This window comes from Vidua chalybeata, chromosome 24 (genome assembly GCF_026979565.1).
Source record: "Vidua chalybeata isolate OUT-0048 chromosome 24, bVidCha1 merged haplotype, whole genome shotgun sequence".
NCBI lineage: Eukaryota > Metazoa > Chordata > Aves > Passeriformes > Viduidae > Vidua > Vidua chalybeata.
In genome coordinates this window covers 5,626,622-5,645,391 of record NC_071553.1, presented here as the reverse complement: position 1 = coordinate 5,645,391, position 18,770 = coordinate 5,626,622, and the positions used below count along the sequence as shown (strand labels likewise).

Here is an 18,770-nt window from a genome sequence, read left to right as displayed (position 1 = left end):
GTTTGTTTGTGTGACTTACTGGGGACTCTCCTCAGCCAGTGGGCATCATCTGTGTTTTTGCCTTGATTGGGCTTCACCAAAGACTAATTGACTAGAATAAGAGATTTTTCCTCAGTCTCCTCACTGTCAAGCACCGTGTGTGACAGATGGGAGCTCACCCGTGCTCGGATATCTCCCTTAGCTAAATTCCAACTCTCCTTTCTTCCCGTGAAGATCTCACTGACTCAGGAGTCAATTTTCCCACTGTTGATCCAGTAGCTACTGATGGGGTGAGAAGTAAGAGTTGGCATCAAGGTGGTGCCAGATCCTTGGTAGAGCAAAGACCTTGAAACCCTCCATCACTCTCTAGGTGTCTACTGTATTCTTTGCTTTCCTGTCAGAAACATTTATTTAGTTCTAGCTGCTTTTGAAAGAGCTTTTTAAACCTAGGTTTTAGTATGCTTTATTTCTTCCTCCAAAGTGCCCCGTCCATTTACTTTTTCTCCTTCCCTGTGCCCTTGATAGTCAGAATAGTTTCTGGATTTGGTGATGTTTTCTATTTCAACACCTGTGACTAAAAGGTGACAAGCAAAATAAGCAAAAGCTGGAACTGACTCAACGCACAACCCTCAGCAAACAGATGGGTGCACCCTCAGCCTGCAGAGAGAGCCTTATTGCAGGCAACTCTTAACATTATAGTGAGCCATAAGTTTTTGGGGTTTTTTATATCCCTTCCTGGCACTTTTTTGCCTTGCTTGAGGTGGTATTCTTGAGAGATTGGCTTTCACTGATGCAGTCTGCTCTGACTTTTCCTTTTTGACCGTTCACTTTTTTTCCCAAGGGAAGGGTTGCAGTGCCTGTATCACAGCCATGCTGCAGCCCTGGGCTTTGAAAATCAACACTTGAAATTCCAGTGTAAAGATCTCTTTTAATTTGCTTCAGGTGCAGGCCTTCAGAAATAACTTCCCAGGATGGGACTGCCTTTTATTTTCTGGGCCATTAGCACAAGAAGAGAGCTAGCAGAAGTGGAAGAGAAGTGACTTTTCCACATAGATACTGGATTAGAAGCTGTTTCTAGAGTTACCCCAAGTAAGAAATGTTCTATGGGGTTTCTATGTAAACTTCTCAGAGGGGGTTTGGATATAATGGGTTAAATGGATTAATTTTAATTAAAAGTTAAATGACTGTGGCATTTGATAGTTCTGTGATGGCTTCTTCTAGACTTGCCCATCCTGTTACAGATTCAGTGCATCCCACTCTTCTCTAAGCAAGATTTGGCAGCATTGAGACTTCAGAGTCACCTCCTTGCTCTGGACCAAATGGGCCTTTGGATTTGTGGTGGCTTGCAGAGGATAGAAGTTTTTGGAGACCATTCAGATGCTCTCCAAGACCATTTCCATTGCCAAAGCTGCCAAGACCACTGTTATGTGTCACTTCTGTGTGTGTGTTTGGGAATTGTGGTTCGTAAGGGTCATTCATTCACAAACCAGCTCATTTAATCCACTTGAACAGAGTTTCTCCAGTTCAGAGCCTGATTTGGCTTATTTATGCAAATCATGCTGCATGTTCCTTTAGTGGTAGATCAGGTTCTCTATGCATATAATAAAAAAAGAAAGGCAGGTAACATACCAAAAAAATGTTTTAAACTGAGTTGACCTTTTCTTTTGTTTTGTTTTTTTTTTTTTTTTTCTCCTTTCATCTGGCATTTTCCAGTTGTGGGTCACTTCTGTATCTGCTACAGGAGGACTGCAGACAGTACTGGTTTCCAGCTGACTGTGAAGATAACATTGGCAGGGCAAACAATTCCTGTGCTCTTGAAAGCTCACCCAGTCCTGCCTACTTGAGACTGGCTGATGAAGGAACATTTCCCACAAGGGGTCTGCACTCTTTGACTGTTGAAAGCTCCTTCCCGTCCTTCCTTCCCTTCCCTCTGCCAGCCCTGACTGGAGGAGGGTTTTTTTTTACCATGATAGCCAAGGCTAGAGGCAGCCTGTGAGTCGAAGCCCTGCAGAAGCTGTCGTGATCCAGTCTTGTACCGTCTGCTCGTTCACGTGGGGTCTGTTCCATTTCCAAATTGCTGTGACATGCTCACACTAAAGGATTTGTACTTGCTGTGTCAGTCTAAAACCTGAAGGAAAATACATTTTTATTCTTTCTACTTGGGTGCTTTGTCTTTTCTTTTTTTTTTTTTCCCTTTGTGAAAGCCCTGCAATAAACAGATTAACAGATTATTTAATAACGGAGCCCTAGTCTTCATACATTCCCCTTGTAACTCTGTTCTGAGTCAGGGGCTCAGGGATGGAATTTGCTTCACTAGTGAACACTCAGCTTTGATTTCCAGAATGAGATAGGTAAAGATTTTGTTGCTGGTGTTGTGATCTATTTTAAAAAGGGGAGAAGAGTAAAAAATAGGACAACTCTGCTGGAATTTTTCCATTCTAAGATACATTTTTTCAAGTATGTCATATCTCTGCTGTCTTATCTAGCCAAAAGTCTCAATGAAACCTTCCCACTTTTTTATAGGGAAGCATAAAACTGAAAGGTATTTGTTAGAACTGAACTGGGTTGAGTGCTGCAGGAGCCAGCAATTCACAGCGAGTAGAGATGAAAATTATCATGCAGGCTGATTTGGGGTTCTGGCCAGGTAATAGCTGCTTTGTCTTCTCTAGAAATGGGCTGTGCCAAGGGCTGCCATGGGTGGGTGTTGGATGGGATGGGAGATGATGGCTTAATCAGATTAATTGGGTGGTGCAGGGAGTTGATGCTGACTGGCACCATCTGCTGTGCTCTGCAGGTGCTGTCCCAGGCCTGGTTGCTTTCTGGTTTTGCTCTTTGGTTTTCTTTTTATTCCCAGGAAAGTGCCCTTTGCCAGAGGTGGTGGTTGGTGATTGTTGCCCGGAGCAGAAAACTGATTCATGGCTCAGCTGGGAATTGGCCTGTCATGGTATTTTTCCACCTAAAAGGGCAACCTGGAATATGGCAGAAGGTTTCCTCTGCCCTCAGGAGACACAAAACCCCAAACACTGATGTTTTGGTGGTATTTTTTTTTTTTTTTAATTCATAAATAATTTCCTTCAAAGAAGGTGTACAAACCCCCCAAAAAGCAGCAAATTGCCATCCTTGCCCTCTTGTCCCTCTTGCTGATGGACTCAGAAAAACTCTCATGTCCATTTTGGGCTTTTCCCACCAAATAAGCTCCACAAGAGCTGTGAGCCAAGAGCAGCCCCATGGGTGAAGAAAACAGCTGTAGAAAATCCACAGAATTTGGTATGTTTAAGCTTCCTAGAAGAGTCACTTCAAAGAAAAGGGCTGATGGAAGAGGAGCTCTGGATGTCCCTGGGAACAGAAAGAGTAAGGCAGCTGTTGGGAAAAGTAGTAGAAATTCAAATTTTATGCTTTTATTTTGCATTTGGCAAGGGTTTGTGCTTTCCCCGTTTTGGGAGGCAAAGCAAAGACTGTTTCTTCTTTAGCCACAAATAAAACCAATGTGACTCCAGCACCAAAATCAGGTATCAATCCTTTGGTAATCAGAATACAACAGTGACATCATGGATGCTGGGAAGATTAAGAATCTGTGTGGGTTATCACTTACATGGTGATCAGCTCTGTCAGTCATTTCCCTCTTCTGTAAAACAAAAGGAGAATTGCAGAGTTAGTGTGTAAAACTGAAAGGATGAGTGTGTTTTGCAGGTTTGTTTTCAAAAGGGAAGACATTTAAAACAAGATGAGGAGAAAGCCTCAGAGGCCTGGGAAATGTAATCTGGGTGAATTTGGGTTCCTGCCTTGTTCTCCATCAATTTTCTGCCTGCTGCTGGCTCTGCATCCCTACAGAGCAGTGTGTGACTGTGGCAGGGATGAAGCCACCCACCATCCACCCAAGCAACAGCAGTGACCTTGATGCCTTAAGTTTTAGCTTTCATATTTTCCAGATTCTGCACTGCATTGGTATTGAGCCCTGAGCTTCAAATAAAGTGTCAGCAAGTCCTCCTCACAGCTCAGGCACACACAACAATCCTTTTCCAGCCCCAGAACCAAGGACACTACTGCAGCTTCAGCCCCAAAAAGTGCAAACTCCTCAAATGGAGGAGAGCAACCTGGGAGGATGGGACTGCATCACCTGGAGCTGGAATTGGACACTGAACCCCAATGTGGAAATGGACCAGAACTTATAAAAGTGTCAGAACTCGTGACTCTGAGTCCATCTTGGGTGGAGCCACGACCGAGCTCTTGCACTGCCCAAGGTGTATCCTTTGAAAGCCTTTTAATAAATCCACTTTATTCCTTTAACTCTGTCTGCCTCTGTTCTGGGCAGCCTCTCAAGCATCACCCCGTGGGGCTGAATCTGTGTGCAGGAGCGCTCAGGAGCAATCCCACCACACCCACCTTTGTTCTCCACTTTGAAATCCGAGGGGAGGAGGTTGTCCTGCCGGTTGCCCAGCACGAAGGCCAGGAAGGAGAGGATGAGGGCGTCGAGGATGCCGATGATGCACAGGATGTAGGCCCAGCGCACGGTGCAGGCGCCCAGGGTGTATTTGTCAGTTTTGTCCCCGCACATTCGCTTCACCTCGCTCGAGTCCCAGCCGTCGGGGTAGATCAGGCAGCCGATCATCAGCCCTGTAGCTGCAGGGACAGGGGGACATTGAGCTCCTGAGCTGATGATGATGCCTAAGATTTTTAGCTTTTTATGTTTTATATAAATTCGTAGCTTTGTAGATTGCTGTAGCTTCTAGTATTTTTTCTATCTTTCTTTACTACCTTTAGGAACAGTAAGCTAACCTTATAAATACATTCCTAAATATTGTTTAGTCTTATTCCAAGAAGAGAACCAAGTTCAAGGATGTTCTGTTTTCCAACCAGAATCTGGACCAGACATAACAAAAGTGGGACAAAAGAAACCTCTGGACAGCTTCCAGAGGGTCAGGACCCCAGGAATTATTACCTAACCAACTAACCTTTTGATTGGACAGTGTATGATAAGTGCACTAATCTCCTAACCTTATAAAAATTGAAGAATTACTATACCACATATACTCTTCACCATGTTGTTCACCTGAAAGCTTTCAACTAAAGGTTTGCTTTTATATTCCCCCCAACTGGAAAGATGTATTCTATTTTCCAGGCATCAATACCGAAGTGCAGAGAGCAGCTGGAGGAGCAAACATCATGCTGCAAACACATCAGGTACTACAGACTGGTCCCTTAAAGGCACTGGGGTTGCTCATCCCCCTGGGCTCTGCTGTGCTGCACAGGCAGGGAGGAGCAGGATCTGCTGTGCTGCCTTCCCACGAGCATCTCCCGTCGCAGCGTTGCCCAGGCAACGTCTCTGCTCCCTCTGCACAGAGCCCTGGCCGTGTCACGCCAAGGAAATGTCTTCTCCAAACAAAACTGGAACGGGTTTAGTCTGCACGAGGGGGAGACCCCGGCCTAGCGCCTTGCAGCTGATTCCAGCTTAGGGTTTGCTAAGGTAGACCTGCTGTCAGCAGCAGCTTTGTGGGCAGATTAATTCTGCTTGCTCAGCTGTGGTGGTTCCAGCAGCAGCTCCTCCTGTGACTGCTCTCAGAGCTCACACACACCTTGGGAGCTGCTGCAGCCTGGCCACGGGGTCCCCAGCACCTCACCTTTGCCACGGCAGCTGCACCATCCCCAGTGCCAGCAGGTTGCTGAAGGGCAGCTCATGCCCCAAAATCTCAGAAGTGCCTTTTTCCCCTGCTCAGAGAAATTGTATTTACTGGACAAGAACAATGACCAGGCTCGGGATGGGTTCATATACAAGGTTTTGGGACAGGATTAACAAAAGCCCTTCACACGCTCCACTCTTATGTTGGAAGTAACTGGTGCAGATGTGAGGCAGTCCCTGACTCCTCTCACACAAGAAACAAACCCGTGGTGGACAAGCAGATGTTTCTCCCTGCCCCTCATGGACATCTGCAGCCTCCTTAAATGCACCTTGTCCCACACCTGTGTCCCTTCTCTGCCACCAGATGCTCAGTACACCAGAACCCCCTTCTGGGGCAGTGGCCTTGTCCTTTGCCAATGTTTTCTTTTCTCTTGGCTTGGGGACAAGCCAGCAGCAAGGTGAGCAGGCAGCTTCCTTGGTCTGCAGAGAGGATTTCTCTTCATGGAAAAGCCGTTGGTTGACTGCATACAGAATAAATCTTCCCTGTAACTAACAGAGAAATGGGGGAAGTGGGAAAGAAATAATTTTTGTGAAATTGTGCCCTGGTTCAGAGCAAAGGTCAGGAAATGGATCCTCTCTCAGCCTGCCCACTTTTTAAAGTAATTCCTAAAATGCAGCAGTACCTGTCCATCTGGCCAGAACTGCCTGTGACAATTTTCTCTTCCCCCATCCAGAACAACAACAAAAAACATAAAAACCCCAACTACCACAGCAAAGCCTGTCTCTGCTCCTGCTCCCCAGGAGGCTGAGCTGCCCCAAGCTTCTTATCTAAATCTTTGCTTGAGCTCGATTCTTTAGCTGGGAGCTGAAGAAACCCCGCTGCCCCTCCCGCGGGCTGTCAGCTCACATGAATGATTCAGGAGCAGCAAAGCGCTGGCTTGGCTTTCAGCTGAGGCTCCGAGCAAACGCAGGAGTTGGGTTACCAGATGTCTCAAGTGCCTTGGGGGAGAGATGGGGAAGGCTTGAGAACCGCGGGGACGGGCAGCAAAGCGAGAAAATGCGAGCGATGGCACCAAATCAGTCAGTCAGTCCCCTCCTCGTGTTTCATCTTCCTCGCGCGTTATTCCCCGAGCTCAGGGAGTTACTACAGAGGGCCAGCAAAATTCATCGCTGTCCCCCTGCTTCATTCCTGCGGGATGCCAAACACGGGACAGCGCTCTGTGCCCTGGAGTTTTTTTGTGCTCTCGACCTGAAGCCTCCCTGCGGCTGAGCAGGAGCAGGGGCGCTGGGAGAAGCTGCCCCAGGTAAGTTTTGGCAGCCACAAGGTTTGGGGCCGCAAGGTTTGGCAGCAGCACCGGGGAAGCATCACCCGACATGCGGCCAGTCTGCTGTGTCTCGACTGCCCTGGAAGGAGTTTTTTACTAAAAACTCCCCACTGGTAACCAGTAAGGGGGAGCAAATGGCATGGAGGTGACACTGGGGTCTCTTAACTGGCCAAACCCCCATCCCCAGCAGAATCGAGGGCAGAAAGGGAAAAGGGTCGGCCCATGGCATCCCCCCGCTCCCCGCGCATCTCCCCAGCCCCGCTCACCCGCCGCCAGCTGCATCCAGGCACACACTTTGTAGACGGTGGCCGCGTTGCAGAAGAAGAAGAGGCTGAAGCAGAGGATGGTGCCGATGATGAGGAAGGTGGAGATGCCTACGAAGAACATGGCAGTTTTGAAGGCACTGGAGGGGATGGTGCCGAAGTCCAGGGGGCTGCCCTTGCAGATGAGCTCACCGGTGAGCGCGTTGCCGATGCAGTAGGAGAAGAGGCCGAAGTAGCCGGCCTGCGGCGTGTCGATGCTGTCGCCGATCCAGTAGGGCTGGATGAAGGTCACCACCATCAGGATGGAGAAGCAGAGCGTGAAGAGGGCCCAGAGCACCCCCATGGCCCGCGCATTCCGCACATAGTTGGTGTGGTAGATCCGGGCCGCCTCCTGCGCCGGCAGCAGCTTGGACATGGCGGGGGCAGCGGTCCGGGCAGCGGTCCCGGCCCCGCTCCGGCCCCGCTCCGGCCCCGCTCCGGCCCTGGCCCCGGGGCGCCCGCTCCGGCCCCGCCCGGCGGCAGCGGGGGCGGCGGGAGGCTCCGGCAGCGGCGGGACCGCCCCGGGGGGCGGCGGCGAGACCTCCTCCCACCCCCGCCGAGCCGGGGGGGACTCGGGAGGAGCCGGAGCGACCCCGCTCCCGCAGCCGGGGGGGACTCGGGAGGAGCCGGAGCGACCCCGCTCCCGCAGCCGGGGGGGACTCGGGAGGAGGCGGGCGGTGCCTTTCGGGATGCGCTCCCGGGATGCTCCCTGGAGGAGCCCCGGGGATGCGCCCTGCGTGCCTGGGATGCTCTCTCGGGATGCACCCTTCGCCTCCTTCGTGCGCCCTAAGATGCACCCTGGGATAACCCAACTATCCCCTGGTGCACCCCGTGGTGTGTCCTGGGGTGCACCCTGTGCCCCTGGGCTGTGCCCCGGAGTGCCCCTGTGCCCTACAATGCGCTCAGGGGGGCACTCTGTCCCCACGCTGTGCCCCCAGTAACGCCCCGGGCTGTGCCCTGCACACCCGGGATGTGTGTGAGGATGTGCCTGGGCTGCACCGTGCACCCCTGGGTGTGTCCCAGCATGTGCCACATGCCCCGGGATGCGTCTTGGGATGAGACCCGGGATGTGTCTTGACCTCCAGCGTGTGCCCCAGAATGTGCCAGGGGCTGTGCCGTGACCCCCAGGATGTCACCGGGCTCTGCTGCGTGCCCTGTGATGTGTCCCAAATTCTGTCGGCTGCTCCCCTCTGCCCTCCCAGCCCGTGTCACCAGGGTCTTCCTGCACTGGTAGGGAGCACAAAGGCTGCTGCATCACTGGGGTGGGGGGCTGCAGGCAGGGAGGGCACATCCCCACAGCTCCACTGCAGGAAGGGAGATGGCTCATCCTGCTAGCAGGACACACTGGGGTGTCAGCCAGCACCTGGGCAAGGCCAGGTCTCTGCCCAGACCCCATGTCCTGCTGCCAGAGGAGCATGGGCAGGCCCAGAGGGCTGCAGGCACTTGTAGCCACCTTGGCACCTCTCTCCAGGAGCCACATCTGCCCTGCATCATCCTGAGTGACCACACAGGCTCAGCTCCTCTCGTGGGGACCGGGGCCACGTGGCAGTGTGACAGTCACCCTGCAGCCAGTGCCAGCCTCAGCATCACTCCTGTGGCTGTCAAAGGCCAGGGCTATGTGGCCATTAATCATGTCCAAGAACAGCCAAGCCACCGTGGGCATGAAAATCTGTGTCGTTCCCAGGGCTGTTTTCCTTTCATCAGCCCCACCCCCCCAAACACTGAAAGACAGAGCAAATATTTGGCAGGGCGGGCTGAAGTGCTGGCCCTTGGGCTGGGGACCTTGGTGGGCTCTGGATCCTTGCAGGGGGTTGTGCTGTCTTGCACAATATGAACTTTCTCCAGCAGGTTTCTTGGTGTCCACGATTCCATTTGAGAGATGGAGGATCTGGTGGCTTTCCCGTGGAGCAGAGCTCCTGCCATGGCAACCAGCCCTCACCGTGCCCGTGAAGCATCAGCAGCACCCAGCAAGGAGGGCATTCCAGAGAGCTCCAGCTCCACAGCCCACTGTGGGAAGCAGAGGAGGAAGAAGAAGCACAGAAGTGCCATTATTTTGTGTTCCCTGTGGCCAAAGGAGCTACTAAGGGCAGGTTGACATGGCCAGTGGGGACAGTCACATGGGAACAGGACCTGGTAGCCCTGGCTGCCCAGGCATCGCTGGGTCCGTGCCCTGGGCAGTGCAGCAGTGCCCCAGTGCCACGAGCTGAGGTGTGATAGGAGCAGCCACGTCAGCTGATGGAGACAGGGGCTATAAAACACCTGCTGGCCCCGTGGCAGAGCCCACATCAAGCCCACCATGGCCAAGGTGCTGCCTGCCTGCCTGCTGGCCCTGCTGCTCCTGGCCCCAGCCCTGCTGGCGCAGCACGAGCGAGGGCTCATCTTCAACCTGGTAAGGGGAGACCAGCCCTGTGCTTGGCACAGGATGCTCCCACCGCTGCACGGAGGGTTGGAGGTGTCTGCTGGGTTTTCTGGTGTTGTGAGGGAACTTGGAGCCTGGGAAATCAGCTCTATAAAGGGATAGGGAATGCAGAAAGTGTATCAGACAGCTCTCAGCTGCTTGAGCCAGCCAAGACCCCCACCCTGGATGGTTCACAGGGCCTGGGGAAGGGAAATGCTTTCCCTGTGGTGTCTCAGCCCTCCTGTGAGTCCTGCAAAACACACTTTGGTGGGTGGTATTTTGGGCCAGACTGAGGAAATGCTGCAGAGTGGGAGGTTGGGGCATGATGGCAGTGGTGCTGAGCCTCAGCCGAAAGGCAGAGCTGGTGTTCAACACCCACCCAAACCCCGTGGGCTCACAGCTAGGGTGAGATTAAAGGGGACCTGGTGCTCAGGCCCTGCCTTGTGCTGCAGGATACTGGGGAGCTGTGCCTGCAGAGTGCCCAGTGCAAGAGCGGCTGCTGCCACCGGGTCAACGGCCTCAGCCTGGCCCGATGTGCTCCGAAGGCAGCTGAGTCCCAGGAGTGCTCTCCAAAGGTAGGTGCTTCCCTGCTCCCAGGGCTGGGCAGGGATGGGGCATGTTCCCCCCGCTGCACTGAGTCCTTGCTCCCTGCAGAGCATCTATGGGGTCTACTACAAGTGTCCCTGCGAGAGAGGCTTGACCTGTGACGCCAATAAAACCATCGTGGGCTCCATCACCAACAGCAACTTCGGTGTCTGCAGGGACCCCCACGACTCCTACAGCCAGTGGTGAAGAAAGAGCTCCCCCTGTGCCCCTCTATGCTGCCCCTGCCGCCCTGTATTTCCTCCTCTCCAGGCATTCCTGGGGCTGGTTGTGGGAGAATTTGAATTAAGACCAGCTTCTGCCAAGCTTCAAGGTGGCGTTTTCACTCAAGCCAGGTGCCTGGCCCGGGACAGGGACAGCAGGGCCAGACGGTGCTGGAAGAAGCCACCTGGACATGATGGCTTTGCCTGTATGTGTGTGCAATCATACAACAATCTGGGCCAGGCCAGCAGCAGCCGTGGGCTGAGCTCTGCTCAAGGGGAGTTTTAAAAAGGGGATGGAGGAAGGGGAAGATGCAGCAGCCCCAGGAGCTGAGGGAGCTGCTTGGGTTGTGCTTGCCTTGGTTTATTTCCTGCTGTGGCACAGACGTACCAGAGCCAGGTGAGGAAGAGGAGGCACCTGTCTGGCAGAGCTGTGGAAGCAGCAGGAGATGAGGGCATCATCAGAGAGGGTGTTCTTGGCTTCTCCAATGCAGACTTCACCCCATGTTTTTCTGTCCCTGGGGATCACAAGAACCAGGCACCCACAGCACCACTCCCCACTGCCCCGAGGGCTCTGCACCAGATGGGGAGGCCACAAAGCCTGGGGGCAGCTGAGGAGGTGCTGCAGGAAACTTTTTTTTCAGGACAAGGGTGACTGGCAGCTTGAGGATCTGCACCTGCAGAAACACCAGGGACACAGCTGGGAGGGTGGCACAGCTTGGGGGAGTCCCCATTGTTGAAGGGGAACATGGGGGGCAATACAGGGACCTGCTGGCCCCTGCCAGTCAGGCTCAGAGGGGCTGCTAGAGGAGAAAATTCTGAGCTGGGTTTTAGTTTTAAGCTTGTGGCAGGTGGTCAAAATCTGGAGGGTCTTGTTCTCACTGTCGTGGTGGTCCTGGCAAGAGGCCACCAGATCAATGTCCTCACTGGTGCAGGATGAGGTGTGGGGTAAGGGGGAGCTGGGCACAGGGACGGGGACAGCAGCCCCTCTCCTGCAGCAGCCAGCCCCAGGCAGAGCGAGGGGAGGGGACACGGGACACAGGGTCTCTCCCTGGACTCCTCATCCGTGCGGGGTCCCCAGCAGCTGTTCCACACCAGCGGGAGCACCCCGGAGAGGCTGGCATTTCCTGGGATGCGGGGAGCCCTGCCTGCCCAGGGCCGGCCCCGGCCGGGGCTTTGTGTTCTTGGCAGGGGCAGGATGTGAGCGACGCCCAGCCCCGGCCGCGCCGGGACCGGCAGAGGGCAGCGGCACCGTGCCCACGGCCCGGGGACCCCAGCCCGGCAGGGACCCCCCAGCCCAGGGACAGCGCAGCCTTGGGGGTCCCTGCAATGCCCCCAGCTCTGACACTCCTCGGGTCCTGCAGTGGGGTCCCCCGGGAAGGACGGGCAGTGATGTTTGGGGCTAACCTCTGGTGTGCTTGATGGGGGGGTTTGTGGTGTCCCCATTTCTGTGGTGTCCCTACGCTGGCAGGAGGACGATGGGGGCACCAGAAAGGTGGGAAGGGAGTGGCTGTGCTGAGGTGGGGGTCGCACAAATCCCCCTCCCCCCCCCCCCCCCGCCCCATCTCAGCCCTATATTTGCTGGTGAAGCCGCAGCTTTGTTTTGGCAGCTCTCGGCTGGTAAATATTGGCTTAAACCGAAAACCAGACGCCTGAGTCACGGCGTCTTAACAAACACAGGAAGGGGCCCCTGGCGCGTGTGGGGTGCTGCCAGCCCTGGGGACAGGGGGGACCCCCGGCAGGGAGGGGGCAGCCTCAGCCGCAAAGCGCGGTGTGGGCCGGGCATCCTTGTGCAGGAGGGCTTTGCTGCAGCGAGCTTTGCTTCCCTGTGGGGAGAGCTGGGGGACGGGGGAAGGAGGGGTACAAGGATTGGGGTGCCCCTTCCTCCTCCGCTGCCCTGCACGGGGCTCTCCCTGCTTGGTCAAAAAGCAGCGGGGAACATGAGACCGAAGGGACGCTGGGGCCGAGGGCAGCCCGAGACCCTCCCCAGCCTCACCCCATCAGCAGGATTGTCCCCACTGTGCCCTCCGGGTCACCCGAGGGGTGCCCCACTTCCCAGGGAGGCGTGTGGCACATGCCCCCGCCCCAGTGCCCCCTCACCCCCCCGCCCGCTGTCACCCGAGGGTACAGGATGTTCTCACCCAGCCCAGCTCCGCTCCCCAACCTCTCCCCGCCACTCCCCCCCTTCCGCCAGCCCTCGGCCTTCACCTCTCCTCCTCTGCACTGCTTTAACCCTTTTTTTTGCCCCCAAACATCGCCTTTCCCTCTTCTTCTTTTTCTCCTTCTCGATTTCTTTTTAATTTCTGCGCAGATGCACTGAAACTCCCTCTCTGCCCCTTCCAGGGCGTCCCTGCACCCCCAACTCGCTGCAGCTCCGGTGGGGTGCCCACCCAATGCCCAACTTTGCAGACACCCCCAGAAAAGTCACCCCACTCCCAGCCTTGCAAAGCACTCCAAGGAAAAAGTGTGTGTGTGTCTCTGGGTGTTTGCTGGTGCAGCCCTCACCCTGGGGGCAGAGAGGCTGCCAGCCCCAGCCCCGGGATGGGGGGAATGTGTTTTTGGGGGGCGCTGAGCAGCTCCAGGCCCCCATGGTGGAAAGGACGGGCAGCAGCCCTGCAGCTCCAGCTCAGGGCAGTGATTTCAGCAGGGGAAGACCCCAGGCACAGCCTAATTAACTCCATGCCCCCCACACACTGCACGCCCCAGTTTGCTGCAGCCTGGGGTGACGATGGTGGTCCTGCAGCAGGGTCAGAGGCGCTCCTGGGCTTTGGGCTGGGGGGCACAGGGGCTGCTGTGGGGCACTCCTGGGCTGCTTGTGCCTGAGGGGTTGCCCAGAGCCATCTGAGAGTGCACAGAGGTGTTTGGGGGTGCACAGAGGCACCTGGGGCTCCCTGCCTGCTGTTGGCTCTGGGGTTTGTTCCCCCCATAAGCCTTTACCCCCGGTGCTGCTCAGGACAGGGCTGGGGCAGCCCGGGGTGGGGGGCAGTAGCCCCTCACAGGATGTCCCTTGGCTACAGCAGGATCCAGAGGGATGAAACATCCTTGCAGGGTGTGGGACACCCCAGGCAGCACCAGGGATTTGGGGAATCTCAAATCCTCGGGGAGATGCCCCAGTCTGCCCCCACCTCCTTAAGCTGTGCCTCCATGGCAGCTCCAAGTCATGAGGCACAAAAGGGTGCAGACCCCAGGGATGTGGGGGCCTGATCCTGTGACTTAGGGTTTTCCCAAATCTGGGCCAGGTTTTCACTGTCCCAGGGAGATGACTTTGGGATGAAGCTGGCGAGAGGCCATCCTTCAAGCTCTCTCTGGAAGAAAAGCAACCTTTCTAGCAAAAAGGAAAAAAAAAAATTCATGGAAAGCTCTGGTTTGCCTCTTCTTGCCAAAACCAGTTGTTGATGATTTTTCTCGGCTGCTTTGGCTTTGCCTTTGCCTGTGACAGAGGGAACAATGCCAGACATGCTCCTGTTTTCCCACTCTGATTTTTTTCTCAGGAAGCTGGAAGAGGGGAAGACTGAAGGACAGGGACCTATCCGAGGCAAGTATCAGCCCCAGGGGCTCCCAAACCTGGCATGAGGATCTCAGTCTTTCCTCCATCCTCAGGGTTGGCCTTGGGGCTGGAAGTGGGGTCCCTTCAAGCTGTCCCCCCAGAGCTGCCGAGAGCTGAGCACTGCCCAGCTCAGGGCAGTAGTGGAGTTTGCAAGTGGGACATGGGGATGCAGAAGTGGCCCTGGGAGGACATCCAGGCACCCACACACCTCCACAAGCCCCCCCCCGATGCTGTCCACCAGGGCACAAGTGGAAAAAATCCTCGTCCTGAATAATTTGTGCTGCTGGAAGCAGTGCACGGCAGGGAGGGGGGAGGGCAAGGAGGGGATGTTGGGCTGCACCAGTCCGGGGAGAGCTCGAGGCTGGGTGCTTTGCAACAGCCACCTTGGGGGGAAGTGCTCCCTGCAGCTGGGTTCCCCCTCAGTGGGTGTTTTTAGCCTTAAATTCCCTGAAATGCTGGCGAGCCGTGCTGGGGGAGCAGACCGGGGGTGAGGAGGGGAGGGTTCTGGGGGATACCTCCATGACATTGATGGGGATTCACTCTGGGGGTGCTGAAAGGGTGCTGGGGGTGATGCTGGGGGCATGCAGGGGTTGAGACCGGGGCGATGGGGGGGGAGATATTGGCAGGGATGTCGGGGGGGACATGGGGGGAGCGGGGGGGGGGGATACTGGGGTGGGATATTAGGGGGGATATTGAATGGGATTACAGGGGATCCTGGGAGGTGCTGGGGGGATACTGGGGGGATGCTGGGGTGGGATACTGGGGTGGGATATTAGGGGGGATATTGAAAGGGATTACAGGGGATCCTGGGAGGTGCTGGGGGGATGCTGGGGGATACTGGGGTGGGATATTAGGGGGGATATTGAAAGGGATGAAGGGGGGGGTCCTGGGAGGTGCTGGGGGGATACTGGGGTGGGATATTAGGGGGGATATTGAAAGGGATGAAGGGGGGGGGGTCCTGGGAGGTGCTGGGGAGAACACTGGGGGGATGCTGGGGGAGATGCCGGGGGGTTACTGGTGGTTGCCGGGGGGGGGGGGTGCCGGGAGGTGGTGCTGGGGGGGCCACACCGGACCCCACCAGCCAGCAGCCCCGGGCGAGCCCAGCCGCTGGCCGGGCCCCGGGTGGCCCTGGCCGGGTGCCCCCCCGCCGGCCCGGCGCTGAGTCAGGCTGTTCCCGGCGCTCCCGCGGCCGGTACATCGCGTCCCCACGCCGGGCGCCTGGCACCGCGCCCGCCCGGTGCAGCTCCCGGCAGGGGCACGGCCCGGTCCGGCCCCGGCGGCTCCTCCGGGCTCCCGGGCTGCGGCTCCCGGCGTGGAGAGGCTGAGACCGGGTCCGAAGCTCCGGGAGCTGCCGGCGGGGCTTCGTGGGGCGCAGCCGTAGCGCTGGCCCGAGTCACGCTCTGCGCCCAGCCCGGCCGGCTGCGCCCCCAACCCGCGGCTCTCCGGACGCCCCGCGAGCACTGGGGCACCTGAGGGCGATCTCCAGGAGTTCTTGGGGCTCAGATCCGTCTGGCAGGAGCATCTCCATGGCAGGGCACAGCCTCCGCACAGCTGAGCGTCCTCGGGGGGGATTGATGCCCCCGTCACCCCTGCGCCCACCCCCGGGCAGAGGTGCCGGCTCGCACCCCCACCCTGACAGCCCGGCCGGGGCGGGAGCCCCAGCCACCCCCAGCCATCCGCCCTCCCCGGCGGAGGCTGGTACAGCTCGTTACGTCCAGACCGGAATGTACTTTGTGTTAGAAGTGGCCACAAGCCAGGACGGCAAAGCCGGACTTTATTTATCCTCCCTGCTCCGGCCCCGCCGCTGCATCCTGCCCTTACTCGTGTGGGGCTGGATCTCCGGCAGGGCTGGGGGAGCTCTGGGCTCTGTCCATCTCTCTGCTGCTCGTTGCCAGCCGGGGAAGGCAGCGATTTCCCCCATTTCCTCAGGAGGGAAATAATCTGGGAAAATATTTGTGTCCTTTCATCTGGCAAAAGCTGTCCCCGCTGTCTGGAAGGAAGGGCCGTGAGGAAGATGGGAACTCAGGGATGGATCTAGGATCAGTGAAGCCTCTGGAGGGAGGTGCCCCTGTCTGCTGGCTTGGGGGCTTTTTGCAACAAGGGCCAGGATTTTGGGCCACAATTTGGTAATTTATGGGCTGGAAATGCACCTGGAAAGATCCGGCTCTGGCCACACTGCAGGGTAGGGCAGGATCAGGCCTGTGACAGAGCAGGGACTTCTCTGGGGGTCCCCACGTGTGAGGGGGATGTGTTGGCCCCTCGGCTGTTAAAAAGTCATGTGGGGAGCCGTGGGTCCAGGCAGAGAGGGGGAGGCTGCCGCAGCCTCGGGAGGGATCACAGGGACTGCCCCAGGCTGGGTCTGGCCGATCATTCCGCACCCAGCGGCCTTCCCGCAGGGAGATCTGGGGGGGGGGAGTTTCATACAGAAAGCGGCTTCCCAGCTGCTCTGCACCCCCGGGGTCGACAGTCCTCATGCCAAGCGAGTGGTCTCGCCCTCCTGCCCCATCCCCCCGCGTCCCCACGTCCGTCCATTCCTGCTGGGAGCTCCGCTGCACCTACAGCCAGTGGCAAGGACACGGTGTTCTCCTGCTCTCTGCCGCCTGTTGTGCAACCCCTGGCTGCACCTCCCGTAAACACACAGCTTCCCACGACCACGGCACCGGCTCCTGCCACGCTGCACCCCCGGTGCCAGCGGCAAACGGGGCCCTCCGAGGGGCGCACACGCCACGGGCTGCGGGTGGGAGAAGCCGCGGCGTCGTCAGGCTGCAAAGAAAAGCTGCTTTGACCCCCAAAATGGACAATGGTGGTCTGGGTTCCGGGGGGAAGGATGGGTTTGATCCCCCCGGGAAAGGGAGGATCCCTGCCCCCGGGACCATCGCTTTGTGCTGCCACACGCGAAAGGAAACCAAGAGAAAAGAGAAAACCCACTTCCTCTGCTCTCAAGAGATTCACTGATGTGACTCTGCACTGTGCAGCCGAGGTGGAGGGACTCCTCTCCTCCCCACGCTCCCCAGGCAGATTAACGCTGGTTATTTTTAGCAGAAGACAAGGATGAATAAAAATATCCCCTGCTTTATTTTAATTTATTTTTTTTTCTCTCCCTTTCAGGAAGGCTGCTCTCACCTCACACGAGGTGCTCGGGAGCCAGCAGGGAAGGTTCCTTGGCTTTGCTCCCTGCTTCCAGACTTTCCCCAAGACTCCCTGTCCTTTCAGAGCTGGGCTCAGGGCTGGGGCAGGACATGTGTGGCCAGCTGGAGGGCGAGGGGGAACAAGCAGTACCCCTGGCAGGCGTCACAAAGCCAAACAGGATTATTTATGGAACAGATTTCCTCCAGGTTGTGTTACAGGGATGGGGGTGAACGGGGCAGACCCCAGAGTGGAGAGTTTAGGACATCTCCCCCCCAAGAAAGCAGAGTGAGCTGAGGGGTCTGGCACTGGCATAGCAGTGATTTGGAAGATGTCTTTTATTTTATAAAAAAACAACTCTGATACTTTATTCCCATTTTTTTTTTTTGGGCGGGGGGGTTCTATGCAAACAAAAATAATTACTATTTTTGTAGTACAAGGACAAACCAGGCTGAACCCCCTCATTGCTGCCATTGGTCCCATGTGGTTTTTCAGGGTTTTGGTGTTATCTCAAGGGCCTGATGGAATCATGCTGTGGGTTTTCCTGGTATTGCAAACCCACAATATTTTAATTTTGTTTTGTAAATGAATATTTAAAGCTCTTGGAAATTTAAAGCCGGGAGGGAAATGTTTGAAACCAGATGCAAGATTCACCAGGGTTATTTTAGAGGGGGGAAAAATTAAATGCCATGAAAACAATTTTTTTTTTCCCCTTTTCTAAAGTGAGCTTTAATTTTCACTCTGTATTTCCGATGAGTAACACCAGTGTCTAAATTACAGCTGGGGAAATCAAACTCAGCATATAGAGCAGACCTGTGAGAAGGCACCCACCAACGCAGTGCTGCCTCCAGCCTGGCCCTGAAGGTTTTATGGATCAACCTGTGGGAATGAGGGTGCGGGTTGGGAGCTGCAGGCACTCATTACAACACAAACCTGGTAAAAAATGACCACTTTATAAAAACTCTCAGAGATGTCCCAGTTTAAATCTGCCCCCAAATTTTTTTTTTTTTTTTTTTTTGCCCCTATTGGCTCAGGCGCTGCAGCGATGAGCAGCAATGAGGTGTTTAATCACAAAATCACTGATTTCTAATCTCGGGGGGGTGTATTCTTGAGGCAGCTCTTGACAAAAATCTTATTTCCTCCATCCCGAACTGGAACATTTCTGCGTGTTCCAGCAGCCGCTGTGTCCGCCAAACCCACATCTCTGTCCCCAGCTATGAGGCAATTTTTCACTCTTCAGCGCGGTGTTTCCTGTAACTCCCGGAGGAGCTGGGAGGGACTGGGGAGTTGGGGGGGAACGAAGGCACCTCGGGGGCACCTCGGGGGCTGGGGTGTCCTTGAGGGGGTCGCATGAAGCCGCGGGGCTGGGGACAGCCCGGGGGCTGAGGAGCGCTGCGTGTGCCGGCGGTGCTCCCGCAGCGCTGCATGGAGCTGACGGCCCGGGGCACCGCGCGGGGTCAAACACCGCGGGGCACTTCCCGGGGCCGGGCTGTCCCCTGTCCCTTGTCCCCTGTCCCCTGTCCCTGCCGGGGCCGGGCTGTCCCCTGTCCCTTGTCCCCTGTCCTTGCTGGGGCCTGGCTGTCCCCTGTCCCTGCTGGGGCCGGGCTGTTCCCTGTCCCCTGTCCGCTGTCCCCTGTCCCTGCTCCCTCCCCGGACCGGGCTGTCCCCTGTCC

At 56.2% G+C, this 18,770-nt stretch overlaps 2 protein-coding genes across 3 annotated transcripts; one reads left to right on the top strand and one right to left on the bottom strand.

Moving 5' to 3' along the window:
• Positions 1-2,975: 2,975 nt before the first annotated feature.
• LHFPL5 (LHFPL tetraspan subfamily member 5) lies at positions 2,976-7,712 on the bottom strand. Of its 2 annotated transcripts, XM_053964003.1 has the most exons (5): positions 7,377-7,712; positions 7,188-7,295; positions 4,363-4,599; positions 3,572-3,604; positions 2,976-3,315 (listed from the first exon to the last, which is right to left on the bottom strand). In XM_053964003.1, exons 1-4 carry the CDS (start codon positions 7,597-7,599, stop codon positions 3,588-3,590), a joined length of 585 nt encoding a protein of 194 aa, XP_053819978.1. In that variant the 5' UTR covers positions 7,600-7,712; the 3' UTR covers positions 2,976-3,315; positions 3,572-3,587. The 2 variants fall into 2 exon arrangements, with proteins under 2 accessions (XP_053819978.1, XP_053819977.1); XM_053964002.1 differs by having other exon boundaries at positions 7,188-7,712.
• Positions 7,713-9,368: 1,656 nt separating this feature from the next.
• Positions 9,369-10,536, top strand: CLPS (colipase). Its single transcript, XM_053964004.1, has 3 exons — positions 9,369-9,612; positions 10,074-10,196; positions 10,276-10,536. The coding sequence occupies exons 1-3, from the start codon at positions 9,520-9,522 to the stop codon at positions 10,411-10,413; spliced, it is 354 nt and encodes a 117-aa protein (XP_053819979.1). The 5' UTR covers positions 9,369-9,519; the 3' UTR covers positions 10,414-10,536.
• The last annotated feature ends 8,234 nt before the right edge of the window (positions 10,537-18,770 follow it).

What these genes read in the sequence shown, in the direction of transcription:
- CLPS (XM_053964004.1), top strand. Translation starts at nt 9,520, where the DNA reads ATGGCCAAGGTGCTGCCTGCCTGCCTGCTGGCCCTGCTGCTCCTGGCC. An exon ending in GAGGGCTCATCTTCAACCTG is followed by an intron (nt 9,613 to 10,073) that starts GTAAGGGGAGAC and finishes CTTGTGCTGCAG; the next exon opens with GATACTGGGGAGCTGTGCCT. An exon ending in CCCAGGAGTGCTCTCCAAAG is followed by an intron (nt 10,197 to 10,275) that starts GTAGGTGCTTCC and finishes TGCTCCCTGCAG; the next exon opens with AGCATCTATGGGGTCTACTA.
- LHFPL5 (XM_053964002.1), bottom strand. Translation starts at nt 7,599, where the DNA reads ATGTCCAAGCTGCTGCCGGCGCAGGAGGCGGCCCGGATCTACCACACC. An exon ending in CTGGATGCAGCTGGCGGCGG is followed by an intron (nt 4,600 to 7,187) that starts GTGAGCGGGGCT and finishes CTGTCCCTGCAG; the next exon opens with CTACAGGGCTGATGATCGGC.